Raw genomic sequence first — 18933 nt, 5'->3', positions numbered from 1 at the left:
ATTAGATTTTCAACAGAAAACACACACACACACACACACACACACACACACACACACACACACACACACACACACACACACACACACTTTCATTAGAAGCGTGGCTCTAAATTTCACCACTGGAAGAACACTGAACTCTAGAGGGGAAAAGGAGGAATAACAGCATTAGAAAAAACAGAGCTTCATCCATAATTTTCGTGAAAATGGAGCCATCAACATTTTTCCCAAAAATTAAAAGAATCTACTTAATAGATTATTTTTCAGTAAGTATTCATGTGTTTAAATGCATTCTCTGCAGCCACTTATTCTATGCGCATTTATTTAATATGTGTCAAACAATTCATGCAAAACCCTGAATGTTGGTCCTTGAAAAAAAAAAAGGGAAACCACGTTTCTATTCTGTCTTTCTTCAATTTGTAAATGGACCATGTACAATATTGAACATACATGTTGCCATTTGATGCATTCTACCAGAGTGAGTTTAGAACTAATTTGACAAACAAGCAAAACAAAACAAATCAAAGACCAAAAGAAAAATACTATATCTTGAGTGCTATGTGACACCAGACTGGGTTTGTTGAGTAGTTTCACAATTGTTCAGGAAACTGCAAGTAACTTTAAACAATTTGTGATTTTAGTCAGGTTGATTTGAATAAATACAAAAAGACACTGAATACATATTTGATACCAACCTTTCTTGTTTTTTTTTTGTTATTTTTAGGTGGCCTATTCCAAAATCTGGAGAGGGACTATTGATGGAAACTAGCCTTTTGGCTAACTCTGGTGTGAATTGTTGATTAATATGCACTGTCCCTGTGCAATAAAATATAATAAATAAATAAAGTAAAATTTGAAAATTAATAAATATATGAGCGCACATAAAGGGATCCTAATTGGAAAATACTGAGAAAAACAAATACCCCATAGATTATTACCCCACATGGACTAAAACACAGATGCCATGAAGCCATATAGCAATTTTGAAAATAAGCAATTTTGAAAATAAGCAATTTTAACCATAACTCATTATCATGTGCAGTAATACTTTTAAATATTGGGAGCTGTATGGTCATTACCATTTTTAACGTTACTGATAGAGCCTTTTTAGGGTTGAACTTACTGTGCTTCAATGTTTATTTTATTTGCTAATGCTTCTTTTCATTTAGCCCTTATAGGCTGCTTTATATTCACAGCACTGTCGTGCTATTCTTACTGTTGTGCAGTTATTTTGGAGCAATCTGGCATTAATACTTCAGGGTTGACAAAGTTCTTCATCTTATTATAGACTTTTAATTTACATCACCATAATGTTTGCATGCATGATCATATGTGACTAAATGGCCTGCTGTGGCACAGTTGACAGTTGCCTCTCAACCGGAATGTCAAGGGTTCAATCCCCAGCTTAACCCTGCATTGCTCCCGCTGCTTCAGTTGCGGTGTATGAATGGATTAGTGTTGTACTTCCTCTCTGATGTATGTCACTTTGGATAAAAGCGTCTGCTAAGTGAATTGTAGAATTGTAGACTAAATGTCCTGTCTTTCTCAAACAACAAGGGTAAAACAAAATCTCTGAAGTTTTTCAGAGTAAACTTATGACGACTTTAAACAGATTTCTGGTCAATTGCAGTACTGATTTTTATCATTCTTCAACACTCATGGCTCAAGGTCAAAGGTCTATCAGGTGAGGTCTATCACAGGAGGCGGTGGGAGTGTTTACTGTTGCGCAAACTACGAACTTCCGCTTCTGGCGGATCACTCTGAAATGATCTCATTACTGTAAATCGTTCCGTGTGTTCCTTCTCGGTTACTTGAGAACAAATAAATAAATAAAAAAACATTTTAACAAACGTTTAAGAGTGTTAGGTTATATAATAATAAAAAAAGCGAACATTTGTATTGCCATTAGCTGTCGTCTTTTGTATTGCTTTTTTTTTTTTTTTAATAATATTATTATACCAAAAAAATAAACGATGCAACATAATACTCGAAAAATGAGCTGACAAGCATGCATGTGTGGCGCATTGACAAAAAAAAAAAGATACAAAATCACTTGCTAAATATTAATCTAACCCACTGAAAAGCAACGCTGGGACGCTGTTGCTATAACAACACAAAAAGCGAGCAAGAATAGCATCCTTCAAAACAGCAGCGATATCCCTGTAGCTGAATCACAGACAAAGGAGTTTCTGCTTTTATGTTGCTGAAATTATCAGAAGGAAAAAGATGAATCCACCAGCCGAATCTCTCCTCAAATACGATCATCCAGTTTTGATCAGGGAAAGCACTGACAGAAAGTCACCAAAGGTGAGTTTAGTAACGCCAGCCGAGTTTAGCCGACGTTTAGTGGTCAAAGTTAGGCATGATGGCGGAAATAGTTTTGACCGTACAGATATTCCTGCTATAATGGCTGCTGTTTCTATGTTTTCTACCAACATCTTTCAATCCGCAAAGCTTTTAAAGTTATTAAATGATGATGAATATACTATATCATGTATTTCAGGCAAAGTTGATTCATTGTGTAACATGAAATACTTTTCACAACAGGGGCGCCCTTTAAAAGTGGGTCCACAGCAGGTGAGGGGACAGTCTACCTCTACTGACACCACCAAGCAGGAGATCCTAAACGCCATCCTTCCACCCAGGTACAGTTGCATCCATCTACAGTGTGTCATTCATTAAGTTCAATCCACTCAGTTTATCTAAACTTCTGTTATTGCAGGGAATGGACTGGCGGAACCCGGCTGTGGATGCAGCAAGTGTCCAGTGCACCTTCTACAAGAACAGATGTTATTCACCTAGGGGAGCTGCTGGACACAAAGCTGCACCAAAGGCAGCCCAGACAGATAGGAATATGCCCTGTCAGTAGGGAGCTCTATTCTCAGTGCTTTGGTGAGAAGGAGGCTCTGATATTTGTGATCACTGAGGCTATTGTGTTGACAAGGATTGAGGATCAAAGTACAAGAATTTGAACCAGTTTTTTGTGTACACATGTCTTAAATTTCATTGCCATACAGCTTTCTTCTGAAGCATTTTGTATACCACTGAAAGCACATTTTTCTCCTCAAATATGTTACTGTTGCATTTACTCATTTTCTGTTTCTTTAAGATGAGCTCATCAGACAGATGACCATCAGGTGTGCTGAGAGGGGCCGGCTGCTCTCGCGGGTCAGAGATGAGAGTCGAATGACTATTGCTACCTACCAGACTCTGTATGAAAGCGGTGTGGCCTTTTCTATGAGGAAAGCCCTTCAGTCAGAGCTGGATAAGGTTGACATGCAGAAAAAAGTAAGGACATTCACTTTTTAGTTGTGTTTAGCAACAATAGATAGCATACAAATGTGGAGTGTTTGCCAATACTGGCATCCATCGATAGAGAATATACAGTATTTGCCACTGAAGGAATAACAATTGAATGCTATTTGGTTTAGTATCCAGCAGAGGGCAGCATTCCTCTAAAATAATGTTTGGTCTTAACGTCACTGATCCTGCATTTTAATAAACTTCAAACACCTAGAGTACTGATCTTGAAGATGAGAAACTGGAGCTGAAGAAGCAAATCAACAAAGTCAAGTCTCAATGTGATGCCAGTGAAAAAAGAGAAACTGAAAGGCGACAGACTGAAGAAAAGAATCATGTGGAACAGATCCAGCTCCTCGAGAGAACCAACCTGCAGCTCAAGGTGACGTTTCAAGGCTTCATACCACAGAAATATATCTTCCCCCTGCACTTGTTCCTGTAGTGGATGTGGTTATGATGTTAATATTCTTATTTTGTTTTCCTCTTTAGACCCAACTAAAATTGAGCCACACACCAAATAAGTAACACCACCATCTTGTTTCTAAATATCTATTAATAAAAATTCCACACAGTGTAATCAGAAAGAATTTCATTTATTCCAACAGCATGACATGACAAGAACAGCTCAAGTACTGTCCACATCTCTTGAACATCAAGAGAGCATCACACATGTTTATGATGAATGAAAAGTCATTCAAACACAGTTCTTGGTTGAAGGGGAGAAAAAGTTGAGAAGGCAGTTTTTGTTCCGAGAGGGACACACGGTCAGGATAAGGCATCAAGTGGCTACTTGATAAAACCCTTTATACACACCTGTTATAAGTCCACCGTCTTTCAACTTCTTGATTCCATTAATATGTCCTTTTTTGGGCTAATTTAAATAAAAGAATCATTACATGTTGCCTTGACTGTCATATTTTTCAATAGTGTAATTAAAAATGCGCTCCAGGTACCATTTTTAAGTAGATTTACTGTTCTTGAGTACTTCGTTTGTTTCCTCCAATTTGACAGGGTTCACCCGAGTTAAGGAATTACATCTAGGGGTGTTTAAAAAGACTCTTATAAAAACCTGATAATAAGTCTTGATAGAACTTCACAGAAAGTTAAATCAAAGCTGAATCCTCTTCTTTTATTTGTTTATTGGTAAGTTGTTGAATTTTTCATGCAATAATATCAGTCAGTCTCTCAAGGTGTGGGAATTCAGATCTTCTGGTAAAATGAATAATACTGCAAATAAAATAATTCAGAGGTTTTTGGACCATTGTTTAGATATGTTTCATTGTATTTGAATTTTAACAAGCAGAAAATAAAAATATATAAACCTCAGTAGATTAATTAACCAAAAAAAATCATTGATAATAAACCTATACCCTTAGATCAAGTTCAACAGTTAACAGTTAAATGACAAATGGTTATCAAAATGATATTAAAGTATATAAATGAAAAGCTTTTTAAAAAAACAAGCAATACTTTTATTTTACTGGTAATACGAGTTGACATTTGTAATGGGCTCTTGGATCTGTACTTAACTTAAAGGATCTCAAATCTCATCCAACAGGGGTGTTAGCTTGTTTTTACAAATGCCCTCTGTAAACACTTTGATTTAAACTGATACTTCCACAAACTTTTGAAACACTTTGGCTCCTATTTGTAAGATTGTTTTTTTTACATTATGTAAATGTCTGTCCGAGCTGTTCAAGATGCTTGAATGGTTTAAGACGGTAGAGAAGTTGACAGGGACTTTCCCCACTCCAGGAATATTCCCTAATGAGTTGTCATTATCTTAAAAACACCCTGGGGGAAACATAGCTGCATTATTTCTGCACAAGATAGCAGCAGTGATACAACCACATAAACTGAGGAGGGTGGTGTCCGTCCCACTTCTGGATGAGGACAAACATAATGCAGAAGAGAGAGTAAGGAGAGGACAGTTGCAGGTGCTGTGGTCCAGTCAATGAGAGACACATGACAGCTGGCTTGTCACACAATGACTTATTCTTCAACCAAAACACACACACACACACACACACACACACACACACACACACACACACACACACACACAGCACTCCACACCAGTGAGTACTGTAGGCTACAACCAGCATGTCTTTAGTCAGCATGTGAACTTAACAAAACAACTTGTTATAATCCATGACAAGTAGAAAAAAAAACAACTTTAATAGATGTACCATGTTTGAGTACATTATAGTTTCGCTGTCAATCATTGCAACTGGAAAAGGACAAATTGTCGCGATCTTGTTTGGCTTTATTGTGGAGAGTTGGGAGAGAATCAGTAGGGGTTCGTACAGGGAGCAAAGTAAGCCCAAACAAGCAACTGCACTTTAGAAAGCAAGCCTAAAACCCCACAACCCGCGACTGACGATATTTGCAAGCGACTTTACAGAAAAACAAGCCCAAAGTCGCTTATAACAAGCGGACCTGGCAACACTGCTAGGCCACAGTAGCAGTAGCGTCAGTATTTTTGGGTCGTCCGTCGCCCCCTGGTGGACATGTCAGAACTACTTCACTGCTGCCTCTGGCTCCTCTGGACGAGTTGTCATGGCAACTGTACAGCATGTGCTTACAAAAACAAGCGCTTGACCGTTCACCGACAGTTCTCTCGACATTCGACATCTACGACGCCATCTTCTTCTTCTTCTTCTTCTTCTTCTTCTTCTTCTTCTTCTTCTTCTTGCATTAATCAGGGACGAAGAAGGCAGCCGATAGTCGGTCAAAAAACAAGGAGAAGGGAAGCCCTAAAAGAGCGAGCGATGAGCGGAGCGAAAGCCCGCAGCGACGCGCCTGTTGCTGACAATGTCTCCAGCGGCGGACACAGCACTGCGGCTCCTCAGCGTAAGCCCGGCGGAGGGGTTCTGAAGAGGCTCAAGTCCCGGAGGAGTCAGGTGGACAGCAGGCCCGTCACGGAGGAAGACCTGCGGACACAGAGTGGGAACATCACGCCGGAGGATGTGTTAGGACTGCGGGTAGCTACGAGAGGTTTGAGTCTCTTATTTATGTGGACCACTGAAGCTTAGAGAGGTGCCCATGCTGAATTGAGTAGCCTTTTTGAACATAATGTAACCGAATCCCTACACTAAAGAGAATATAGTAAGTTTTAGGATAAATTAAAATAGAGCAAATTACGTAAGCCTAATCAAAAATGGATGCACGATTTATTGGCTATATGGAATTATTTATAAAAGTTGTAGTCTAATTATCTGACAGATATAAGCCTACATATGACATCATAAAGTTAGACGTCATCGGACCATCTTTCACCTATGGAACAGCCTATAGACCTCTACTGTGTCTCTTTAACTGTTTAAGATCCTGCAATGACATCCAAGTCTTCAGGAAATGTCAGATGCAAATGCAGGAGTGCACTTCTGTGACATCATGTGATTTGTCAGGACGACAGTGTATGGAAATATATAAACGAAAAAAAGTATGAAATGAAAGTAGGTTGTCGCCATTGCTGTAGCCTACTTTTGCAGCTGTTGAGGAAACATACAATCTGATATGAATGGAAGCTATATATTTAATCAAACACTTCATCTGCTTCTTGTAAGAGAATGTGGGTTTATGAAGTTGAACTTGGAAGTTCAAAGTTGTGTTTTTATTTAATGTTTCTTACAAAACACACCCTTTGTCATTGTATGTTCGTAATTTCCATTATGACTGTATTGACTTACTACTGTAGCTACAAAATGATAACAATGGTAGTATCTTATGTATTTTTATAGTGAGGATAATTAAAACTGCATGTGTCTTTGCATAAGCAAAACTAAGTGTGAGTGTTGAATAAAGTCAAGCACAGAGTTTTGCAGGTTGTCTTTGTTCGTGTCCAAGCAGACTGTCTACATATTGACTTAACTAAAATGGCTTGACAATATTCTCAGTATTTATGACTCTCGTCTCCTGTCTATCATTGCTACAGGGTACCTCTGTAAACCTGAGGAAAATATTTACAACATTGACTTTGTACGCTTTAAGATCAGAGACCTGGAGACCGGCACTGTCCTGTTTGAAATTGCCAAGCCCCCGCATGCAGGTACTGTATGTTAATAATGAAAATCAAGATGTTGACTGCTAAGAATCTTCTCTCTGAACATTGCTGTGTTCTCTGCTGACTACTTGTTCTTAGCTTCAAAGTCTCAAAGCATTTTTGTAATAATCAGAAACAACAACAACATTGCTAGATGTTTGGATCATAAAAGAGTCCTCAGTGTGAATCGTATGTTGTTGGTCTTAGACGATGATGAGGAAAACAGAGAAGCAGACACCAGCGCAGGCCGGTTTGTACGCTACCAGTTCACCCCAGCTTTCCTGCGCCTGAGAACTGTGGGAGCTACGTGAGTGACTCACACACCACCAACGCACACCTAGGGAAAACACACTCACCTGTTCCATTCACAAACATTGGATACAATTGCAGCTCTCTTTGTCTCTGTGTTCGACTGTAATAACATTATATTATTATATTATTATTGCACACAATCAGAGCTACAGCGCTGTAGTGACATCTCAGTCTACCCTCTCTCTGTGTTCATTAATCAGGGTGGAATTCACAGTTGGAAACAGGCCTCTAAACAACTTCCGCATGATCGAGAGACACTACTTCCGCGATCACCTGCTGAAGAGCTTCGACTTCGACTTTGGTTTCTGTATCCCAAACAGTCGGAACACCTGTGAGCACATCTATGAGTTTCCTCAGCTGTCCGAGAGCCTGGGTGAGTCGTGTTCTTCTAGCTCACAACAGTTAACACTTTAAAACTAGTTTAAAACAGGTATTTTAAACAAGTGTACATTACATCATATCATTATTTTTTAAGGTCTAGTATAAAGTAGTAGGAGCTTATTTTATCCGTCCATAATGCAAAAAGCGAAGATACAAAAGTTCAGTTGACATCTCGTTAATGGAGATTGGTGATGCCCCCTTTGTCCTGTGTCATAGAGGAAGACTTTATGCCAAGTACATTCAACCCACATTAGCAACAAAATCTTTTATCTCTATGCAAGCTGTGCTTCATTCATAATTATGGACAGCATCACATGTTGTGTTTATGCTGCATGGAGGATTCATGTCATCCAGCCCCATTTTTGCATTTTTATGACAAAGATCTGTCAAAGATTTTATTTATATTTTATAAAGGTAGTGAATGCAGTTCTGTCTGCACATATTGGTGAATTCCTCCTAAAACAAAAACCCTTAAAAAATAATGAATACTAACTTCAAATGATCACACTCGAGACTGGATGATCCCATTAGATTTAGTAGCTCCTTCCTGCACTAACTTACATATAATCTGGAAATGTTATTGGTTTTCATAAAAGTACTTTACTTTCCTAAAGTTTGGTAAATTCAAAGCTTGATCCAAAGGCAACTGGACTTGGTTGGAGATCTTGAAGATGTAGCATTAGCATGCTAATGATCCACAGAGGTTTACATTTCTAGGTCCATCCAATAGATAGCTTAGAACTGAAGAAGCCTTCCGTATAGGAGGTGAAACATCTTCAATAATGTCCAGTTGCCTTTGGATCATGCTTCCAATTTACCATGACCTAGATGACTGACAACCTACACAGACGCCTGAACATTTTGGAATTTTGTGCCTATGCAATATCAGACATGTGTTCTTAGACAATGTCATTAGTGGCTGCAACCATCCCTCCACTCCATCCATGATCTTCCCTTCCTTTTGTAATGTCAACGAAAGACATGAGGGGGGGGCGGTTACCATATTTCTTCCATGAAAATTTCGCTCCAGAGTTCAGCTAAAGCTAACATTAGCATGAAGGTAACTTGTAACTTTTTGTCCTTCAATGTTTATTGTCTGGGTCGCAGCATTACCCACATACCGCCACCAAAAATGTAAAACTATGAAAAGACTGCCAGGGGGGGAAACATAAAAAGGCATATCATCATGAGTATCTAAATTTGGATAACACTTACTTGATCTGGACAATTCAAACTGCTGAGCTCGTTTTTTTTTAAGCTCAGACTGAACTGCTACATGTTGCTTTAGGAAACAACTGTGTAAAGGCAAGTTCAGCAAGAAGTGGAGGAATGATCAGTAAAAATGATTTTTCCAGTGTGAATAATCTGCATGTCAGAACAGCTATAAATACATTTCAATCTGTGCTTTAATATTCCTTGAATAAAAAGTGTTCATATTTCTAAATAGGGTTGTATTATGCCTTTCAAGCACCAATGACTGAGTTTGGAAATGTAATGTTATTATTGAGGTATATTAGTGTCACTTATTTGCAATAGTGGCCCAAATCAAAAGTCAAGTTATTTCCACTGAGCAACAGAGGCACCTTGCATTTGTAGTTTTTAGCAATTGATCAATTGTGTCCGGCTTGTTCAGTTGTAATTGCTTGGAAACTGAAAAGGCTTCTGTTTGCATCACTGACATGCATCTGTTGTCTGTTTTCCAGTCCGTCAGATGGTGGAGTGTCCTTATGAGACCCGGTCAGACAGCTTCTATTTTGTGGAGAACAGACTGGTCATGCACAACAAGGCAGACTATGCTTATAACGGAGGACAATGATATCTGCCAGCCAGAAAGCTTGCAAACACACACAAACAAACACATGCACAAACATGTACTCACACTGATAGATACACACATACATGCATATCTGAACATACATGCAGTTCAGTCACTTTCATGGACACAAGCTGCAGCAAACACAGTTCAGTGTACTCCCTTATCAGGGAGTGTATTTGATATTAGAGGTGGACTGCTCTGCTTTACTAACAGGACACTACAGTAAGCAAAAGGGTTTAAAAAAAAGGGGTGAATTCATCTTCTTTTAATTATGAACAGATGTGTTTAATACCAAAAGAGGATTCCTCTCTCTAGTGGCCATGTGACGTGTGTCTCAAACAGACCAAATGGTTATTAGAGAGTCCCTTTTGGCAATTTTAAAAGTGTCCTACCACCCCCTCAACACACATCCACATAGACACACACACAAACACACTCAATCCCCAAGTGACACACATAGTGTTTATGCAGTGTGTGTCAGAAGCAGCTGTTCTCAGAGCTGCCGCCTCCACAATCCACTCCAGACAATATCGGGGGAGAAAGGGAGAAACCATCCACAAAAACACTCCTGTCAAACACACATGGTCACTCCAGCACCCCCCCTTCCCATCTCCCCCTCCTCTCTGGCTTTCATACAAACACACTTAAACATATAAACAGAAAGAACTGTATAAAAGTTTGATCAAAGGTTTTTAAGTTTTTTTTTTCTGATAGATCACATTAAGGTTGCCTTCTAAGGCTATCTCCGTACACTGAAACCACTTCAAATGAGCTTTCAAAAGGACATTTTAAAGCTGAATATGCCCATAAGTTCTGAGAGGGACAGAAATGATCTGATATCATGATGCATGTGATGACAAACAAAAAGGCAATATATTTGTAAGAAATGATCTGGTTTTAATATGTGAAAAATAAAAAAAGAAGTGTACTTGGGCCACTAAAAGTGTTCTTGTAAAGTCACATCAGATATCCCTCCTCCGCCTTCTGAGTTTATTTTAATTGTATTTTTAAATCATGACTCTGTCACGCATGTCTTAAAAAAAATCAAGTTGGAATTTGTCTGGATACAGAGTGGTCTTTCTCCTAGCTAGATGGTGTCCTCTATTTGTACTTTGTAAACTTTGTTGTTCAGGGTTGAAGGTGATGTTTGTAAAAAAAAAAAAAAAAACTATGTATAGTTTGTAAAAAGTGATTATAAGAAAATAAATGTACATTTTCTAATACAGAATGTCTGATAAGATGTGTTATGTTTGAATCATTTCTGAAGAGGAAACAAGTGGAAGGATGTTCCTCTGACTTGGATGAAAGACAACAATTGAAGTCCCAAAAGTGGCCACTAGGAGGAGTCATATTATAACTAAGCTATCGCTGCCCCCAGTTCAGCTTCATGTTTGGTTTTTGAAAAGAAGCTGCAAGTGTATTTGTTTTATAATCATGTTGGGTTGTGTTGACATTCATATCCAGTATTTGCTTCAACCTTCAGATGAGATCATGATCTAATCACTCGCTATTCTACTTTGTCTATGGTTTCATAGGGAGAGGACATATCTAATCACATCATTTTAATCCACATCGTTAGTTCATCTACAAACCACATGTGATGGGCTAGCGTAGCAGAAGATACGTTTTACAATTTATTCTGAATTGTTGATCATCCATTTTTGGTGTCTAGGATTTTAAGCCAAAATCTGATCCTCTATTTATTCTGTCTCAGGCTGTTAATCGCAATCTCTGTGTTCCTCTCTTGATCTCTCAGCCTCTCTCCATTTCCTTTTCTCCCTCCCTCGCCTTTTCTGTCTCTCTCTCCACACCTATGCATCTCTCGCTCACTCCCTCCCTCACTCTCCTCCCGCTCTGTTTTTCCCTTTTCTTTCCTCCTGACTCACCTGGTAACCAGACCTCTGGAGAGGGGTGTTAAGTTTCCACTTTCCCAGAGAAGAGGACAATCTGAGCCACACAAAGTCCCACAATGGACCCCCTTTGCTCTCTCCTCCCTTCACTTTGTCCCTGCACAGCTGCACACACAGACACACACATACTTTCTCGTTGCATGACCCCTTTCTTCATATTTTCTCCGCTTAAATCTTATTATTGAATTCCTGACACATTCCTGTCCTTGTACCTTTCATTGTTCACGTGCACATTACGTTGTTTACAGGACCAACAGTTGACACTTCCTCTCTTACATTACACACTTGACAATCTAATTTAAACGTTCTTACATTGACAATTTTATCAGTTCAAATTCATTCCTACTATCCCTCTTAAATATATCCTGGTTACATCTGATTCAGACTCGAAGATGATTGGCCACTGAGAGATGTTCACATAGCAGGATTTCCAATAATGCTAACATTTTGAGTCGCTGTTTTAAGAATATTATATGTTTTTTTTATTTTTTTTAAAGATTTATTTTTGTGCTTTTTGTGGAGGACAGGGGAAAGAGTAGGAAATCAGGGAGAGAGAGTGGGGAATGACGTGCGGAAAAGGAGCCACAGGCTGGATTTGAACCTGGGCAGCCCGCTTGGAGGACCAGCGCCCCGAATTTGTCATAAGTTTGATATAATTAGATTTTATTTTGTCATAATTGACACTCTTGGGCAACAGAATTTATATATGATATATATATATATATATATATATATATATATATATATATATATATATATATATATATATATATAAAAAATATATTTGCTAGCATGTTCGCAAACAGTACTATACGGGGCATTTGTTTTGTTTGTGATCACCAGCCAAATGTAATATACTTTAATTTGCTCTACACGACACCTGAAAAGAGTTTCTTGCGTTGCTGTTTCTTCTTTTTGATTTTTGGGCTACCAGAAATCAGGGAGAGGCAGAATGACATGCGGTAAAGCCCCCACAGGTTGGACTCAAACCCAGGCTGCCTGCCCCGACACATGGGGCACGCAAACCACTCAACCACCGGCGCCCCCGTCTTCAGCTTCTTAATGTTTTTGTTTGCTAGCTATTTGCTACCTTGATCTCTTTGCTATTCGGTAATTGGGAAGTAGTGTGCAGTGGGTTGCTTTGACTTACATCCACTCTGCCAAGTAGGACCGAATGCAGCAGGGAAGGTTTGAGATGTTCACCTTAAAAAAAGGGTGACACCATGGCTTTCTACAAAAAAAAAAAGAAGAGTGAATCGAGTGTCTGCTTGAGGCTGGCTCCGGAAACCTAGGAATCCCCATTAAAGATAATGAAAGTGCCTATTTTTCCAGCAGAAATTAACATGTTTACAGCCTGGTACAAAAAGTGGTTTTGGTGTCAACGGCATTGTTAGAATATTAAATTGTTACAATTTTATTTAGCAGATGCTTTTTTTCAAACAATGTACGTCTGACAGTAAGTGCAACAACAGCAAGGATCTAGACAAGAGCAAACAACAGGGCCAACAAACATCATCAAGTCAGGTCGGACTCAGGTGCCGACAGACAAAAGATTAGCTTTTTCTTAAAGGTGGAAATGGACTCTGCAGAGGTTGGTCATTTATTCCACCACATTGGAACTGAAGAGGAGAAGAGTCTAGCTTGTGACTTGTTGTGAAGATAGGACCAGCTATCTTTCATTGGCAGAGAGTATACTGGGCGGGAGGGAGAGTACACCTGAATGAGGAGGTTCAGGTAGGCAGCATCCGTGTTTGCTGCTGTTTTGTAAGCAAGCAACTGGGTTTCCAATTTGAAGTGAGCGGCAACTGGGAGCCAGCGGAGGGAGATGAACAGTGGAATGATTTGCTGTTTTGGGTTGGTTGAAGACCAGTTACACTGTTGCGTACAGGATGGTTTGAATGGGCTAGGAGGACCTACCAAGGAGTTGCAGTGTCAATATGTGATATTACAAATGCCTGTAGCCTACCAGGAGATGCTCTGATAGGTATGTTCTGTTCTTTTTGATGTTGTAGAGGGCATATTGACATGTCTGAGCGATCAGGGTCACATGAGCCCTAAGGGTTAGCTGACGCCAATCATGAACCCTGGGTTCAGATGGGTTAAGTTTGGTTGGTCCAATCTGGATATTGATCTGTGGTTGTAGATGGACTGGCTGGGATAACAAGAAGATCAGTCTTAGAGAGGTCATAGCTCATTTTCTTATTAATAAAAACTGACGGGGTAATGCTTGTATTATCAAGCAGGTTGTTGTAGCTGTTTGACAGGAGGCTATAGGCTTACCTTTACCTAAATCATGTAACTGACCTTTCACAATCAGCTTTGTTCAAGTTGTATTTGTTTGGAATTTACTTGACAAGGGAGTCAAGCGAAATGGGAATGTTTTTTAAGCAACTAAGATATTCATTCACTCAACTCCACCTCTTTGCCTGCTTCTTGTTTGGCCAGAAGTTGGTTGGAAATCAGCATATCCAACCGCCATAATTCACTCCTCAGAAACCAATGGGTGGGTGTTGACATGGAGACTCGCACGTTTTTATACTGTCTATGGCTGAAATGGCAGAGTTGGCTGTGTGATGGCCTCTCAGGTAAAACTTGCCTTTTCTGTTATCCATTGTTTATATTAAATATGATTAGTCCAGCTCTAATGGGCTTTAGTAGCAATATTCAAAACAGAAAAATACCCAAGACAAGATTATTTTGACTAGCTTACTGTCTTTGGAGAACTTTCAATTTCTATTTTTACTTTATTCTTTCTGTTTTACTTATTGGTGTCAACTTAACATAGAAGACAAAAACCCCTGTTTTATTATCACAAGCTTTAAACAGCCTTTAGACATTACACAATTTTACATCAGAAAGTGAGGCACTCCTTTTGAACACATTAAAATGAATGGTGTGAAGATCTGATGTGTCAGTTGCTGATTAGAGCACAAAGCAGGGCACAATTGTGAGCTCATAAATCAATAACCACTGCCTTCCATCAGGCTGTCGGGCCTGCACAATGCAGTACGCACGTAATGCAGCTGTATTGCACTGAACCACGTGTTGGTATCATACAAATCCCAATATATCCAGTCCAGAGTGTTTACAATGAATGAAAGCACATGCACAGACACAGTGAAGGCAATAAATACACACACTTTTTTGGGATGATTTGTGTGTTCCCAGGCCTTGTTGGAATACATTTCAGCAGTCAGTCATGGATCGACACGCACGCGCCGGAAACAACTGGACAGGTGGGATAAATCAACCTCATTCTCCCCCTCCCCCCTACACACACACACACACACACACACACACACACACACACATACACACACACACACACCTATCTTTGTGATTGGCTTTCCCATATATCCTGTTCGGTGAATCACACCGGGTTGAGATTAGGAGTGAGAAGCACTGCTTTATTGAGGTCCCCCTGAAACACACATACACTCTCACTCTCTCTCTCTGACACAAATACAAATACACACACACACACACACACACACAGATGTACACTCAGGCGGGGACAGGGGGGACAGTGGTCGCCTATAAATAGTAGCAGGAATGGCGTTGATAGGTCCTGTGAAAAGAAATGGAGGGGGGGAGTGGAAAAAGGATTAAAAGAGATACAGGGACACACTGCTACTCCACTGATTCATGTGTATTTGTGTGTCCGTTAGTGTGTGTATGTGTGCCTTCTAAGATACTTAGAAAAAAGGTGGTATGGATTTCTACCAACAAAACTCTCTCTCTCTTAGACCCCCCCCCTCCCTTGACAAAAATACCCATCACCCATCCTCTTTCTTTCTTTCTTTCTCACACTTACACTACACGCTTCCTCATCCTCTCTTTTTCTTCCTTTCTTTGCGTGGCGCTTCCTTTTCTCCCCTTCTTTTTCTTCCTCTTCTCCGATTTGCTCCGAGGCCCTGGTGTGAAGTCCATCATGTGTAAACACTGCATTACCCCGCAGTACGTCATCCAACAAAGAGATGATGAGTCACGCCACAGTCCTGTCTTCTAGGTCGCCACGACGATGGTCTCAGAGATGGTCGTGACTCCGTCTGTATGTGTCATTATGTCATTTCCAGCAATGGTTTAGTGACATCATGTCAGCCCTGAAAAGAGGTCAGGTCTCACACAGAGGGTGGCACATGTTAATATAAACATCCACTTCAAAAATTAAAGATTTGTCATAACTTATTTTAAAACACTCATAGAGTGAAAGCTATTTGAAGTCTCTTTTGAATGAACGTCCTTTTTAATAGATTTAGTAATTTAGTGTCATGCCATTCAAAGCTTATAGATGCGACAGACGATAACAGATAATTAGTTATCAGGGGGTTAATAATGCACTCAATTCTACAGTGATGGATAGATGGGCCTTTAACAGACTGTGATTCTCCTACCAATTTTCATGGTGGCAAGAGCAGTATTGACAATCTGTCTTTAAGTGTTAGGTCTCAACTGATTTGTAACCAGACGCTTTTGTGCACCTTCTGTGCTGTGTGTGTGTGTGTTTCTCTGCGTCTGTCCGCCCTACCGTCTGTGTGGTATTACAGCATAGCCCTTCACTGCTGCTTACTCTCATACAGCAGACAGACAGAAATAGTCCTGTGTCATCCGGGTAAATAGGTTGCCGTCTGTTTGCGCTCGCAGGAAGCCCACAGCCGCCTTTGGAAGCCTCTCAGAGACTTCCACCGTCACTCCAGCTTGTCTTTGTGTGTGCGTACGATTAATAAAAGGTTAACACAACCTTCAGTCAACTTTTCGAAGAGGCCTGTAAATCTCCCCCTCAATCTCTTCCTTCCTCTCCCTTTCTCTCCTCCCTTTGTCTGTCTCTCCCTTTGCCACACCTTCCCCTGGGGGATGGAGGGATTGTGATCGGAGGAACGGAGGTGGGGCTGCTGGTGCAACCACAGGTGTGCTTCTCTTCTCTCATGTAATGATTTCTTTGGCTCGCCACCTGCCAGGTGGAAGAAAAAAAAAACACCCACAGCTTTAAAAAAAAGGCCTTCTGGCTTCCACTTTAAAAGACTCTTTGCTTTTGCTGTTTGTCTTCAACTAAAAACACACTCAGTGTGCTCCTTATTTATCAACCATTGCCTGAATTTATTCCAGTAAGAGCTTCCTGGAACTACTTGTTGCTGGTTTACATTTTGCATCACATGCAAATGTTGGCTTTTGCCTTTAAAAACTGCTGCAGCTGAAGCACACAGCTGACACAGCCACAGCCTCTAGCCTTTCAGATGGTCAAAATTTGCCTTTCCACCTCTTTTATTCTCTCTCTCTCTGCTGCCCTCTTTCAACTGCCTCGAGGGTGGTGGAGAACAGGTCCCAGGCCCTTGCTGGTCAAAGGTTGCTCACAGACAAAAGAATGTTCCCACTGTGGGTCAGCTTTGGTCAAGGAAACAAAAGCACTGAGGATTCGGATTCAACAAACTAAAGCAGTGTTTCAAGGTGACAAAGTGACAACAAGACAGAGGGGGGGAGATGAGAAAGAACAGGATTAAAAGTGCAATGAGAGCATAGTGCACAAACATTCACACAAAATAACCATTTTAGCTTTTCATGCACTTTACCAGAATTGAAAATGTCTAAAAAACTGTTGCTTTAGCATCAAGAAGAAATAAGCCATATTTTCTAGGAAGAGCTTGACACCTTTATCACAACTGTCCATTCACAATATTGTATTTGTTTAAGTGTGCTTGTTTTAGGGTCATAATCAAAAGTTTTTTCAGTTCTATCTACCCGTATCTTTTCACGTGGCTCTAACTTGCCCTCTCCCCTCCCCCATGCCGCTGTCTTTCTCTTCTCTTTTTTATTCAGTGCCATTGATCATGCATGCAGAAATTCAGCACGCCCAGCCATGGCACTAGCTAGGATAGGTTAGCAAGGCCCTGTCCTACATACTGTTCTCTCGCTATGGTCCACCAGGCCAACGTCACACCCTCCCCCTGTTCTCCCACCACTGCCACACACACACACACACACACACACACACACACACACACACACACACACACACACATCTACACAGCACATCTGAGAACATTCACTAGCAGAAATCATCATGTGGTACTGGGAATGTTAACTCATCCTCTCCAAAAACTTTGTCAGGTGCAGAGCGGCTTGTTTCTGTCTCTAAATCAGTCTCACTTCTTCCTTGTTTCACAAACGAATAAATGATTAATTCAGTTACATTACAGTCATATTAAAGTGTTCAAATAACCTAAAATAAAAAAGACAGCTTGTAACGGTTTATCATGACCAAAAAGAATATCACTAAATAACCTCTTTGACCCTTGTGTTTAAAAACAGCCAGTATGTGTTAGCTTTGAGATTTAAGTTTTCTGTATATCAAGGTTAACCACAAGCAAGTGCATCTCATTATAACTCTGGTTGCACTTGGTTCACTTTTGTTCAAGCCGCTGAGGTATGTGACGAAACTGCTCAGCTGACCAGGCTTGCCCTGGCCGAGAGAGAGAGAGAGAGAGGCTGACTTAGAGGTAATGCTGCTAATCTTCCACTTAGCTGGTTAGGTTGGCCTTGTCACGTGGGATGAAAGAGAGAGTGAGAGAGTGAGTGAGTGAGTGAGTGAGTGAGTAAGATCAGGTTTAGATGAGGGGTTGAGCTGTGATTGGGTAAGAAGAGAATGAATGGTGTAGAGTGTCGATCACAGCTGTTTGGGGTGTGATGGATGAGGATGAGAGCTGGGTAGAAGGAACAGGTGGGCTGAGGGGTGTGTGAGCTTGGGACCGGGCTGTGATGATGAATGGAAAGTAAATCAAACAGAGAGTCGCTTATAGGTTTTTAAAGACCATGTGGGAGTTGAGTTAAATTTGCTGATGATGACAAAAAGTCCAGAAGGTGACTAAAACAGAAATGAGGTGAAAGCTCCTGGGAGGAGATTTTTTATCTGGTTATGAAACAGACCGTAAAGAACACTAAGAACTAAGAACACTTTGTTACCTACAAAAGCAAACAAGCAAAAAATTTGTATAATGTCTTTATAGTTCATTTCTCTACGCTTGTATCACAGCCGCCTGGTAGCTGATATAATGAGTTATCAGCAGCCTGCAGAATCAGCCTATATTGACATTTTCCACAGCAAAGCTTCACGGTGAGTGATACGTTGGACTGTTAAAAGACAGCAGGATGAGACTTCTCATCAGAAATCGGTACAT

At 40.2% G+C, this 18933-nt stretch overlaps 2 protein-coding genes across 3 annotated transcripts; both read left to right on the top strand.

Moving 5' to 3' along the window:
• The first annotated feature begins 2129 nt into the window (after positions 1-2129).
• On the top strand, positions 2130-4034 carry LOC109980810 (axonemal dynein light intermediate polypeptide 1-like). 2 transcript variants are annotated; one of them, XM_065954633.1, is made up of 6 exons: positions 2130-2304; positions 2545-2642; positions 2720-2889; positions 3107-3285; positions 3515-3679; positions 3787-4034. In XM_065954633.1, the coding sequence occupies exons 1-6, from the start codon at positions 2224-2226 to the stop codon at positions 3820-3822; spliced, it is 729 nt and encodes a 242-aa protein (XP_065810705.1). In that variant the 5' UTR covers positions 2130-2223; the 3' UTR covers positions 3823-4034. The 2 variants fall into 2 exon arrangements, with proteins under 2 accessions (XP_065810705.1, XP_029132368.2); XM_029276535.2 differs by having other exon boundaries at positions 3515-4034.
• Positions 4035-5845: 1811 nt separating this feature from the next.
• LOC109980811 (protein unc-119 homolog B) lies at positions 5846-11073 on the top strand. Its single transcript, XM_020629335.2, has 5 exons — positions 5846-6294; positions 7235-7348; positions 7550-7649; positions 7855-8027; positions 9739-11073. Exons 1-5 carry the CDS (start codon positions 6069-6071, stop codon positions 9849-9851), a joined length of 726 nt encoding a protein of 241 aa, XP_020484991.1. The 5' UTR covers positions 5846-6068; the 3' UTR covers positions 9852-11073.
• The last annotated feature ends 7860 nt before the right edge of the window (positions 11074-18933 follow it).

The sequence above is a fragment of the Labrus bergylta genome, chromosome 5 (genome assembly GCF_963930695.1).
Source record: "Labrus bergylta chromosome 5, fLabBer1.1, whole genome shotgun sequence".
In the NCBI taxonomy this organism is placed as follows: Eukaryota; Metazoa; Chordata; class Actinopteri; order Labriformes; family Labridae; genus Labrus; species Labrus bergylta.
The sequence above is the reverse complement of the archived record's forward strand: the minus strand, read 5'-3'. Positions and strand labels throughout refer to the sequence as shown.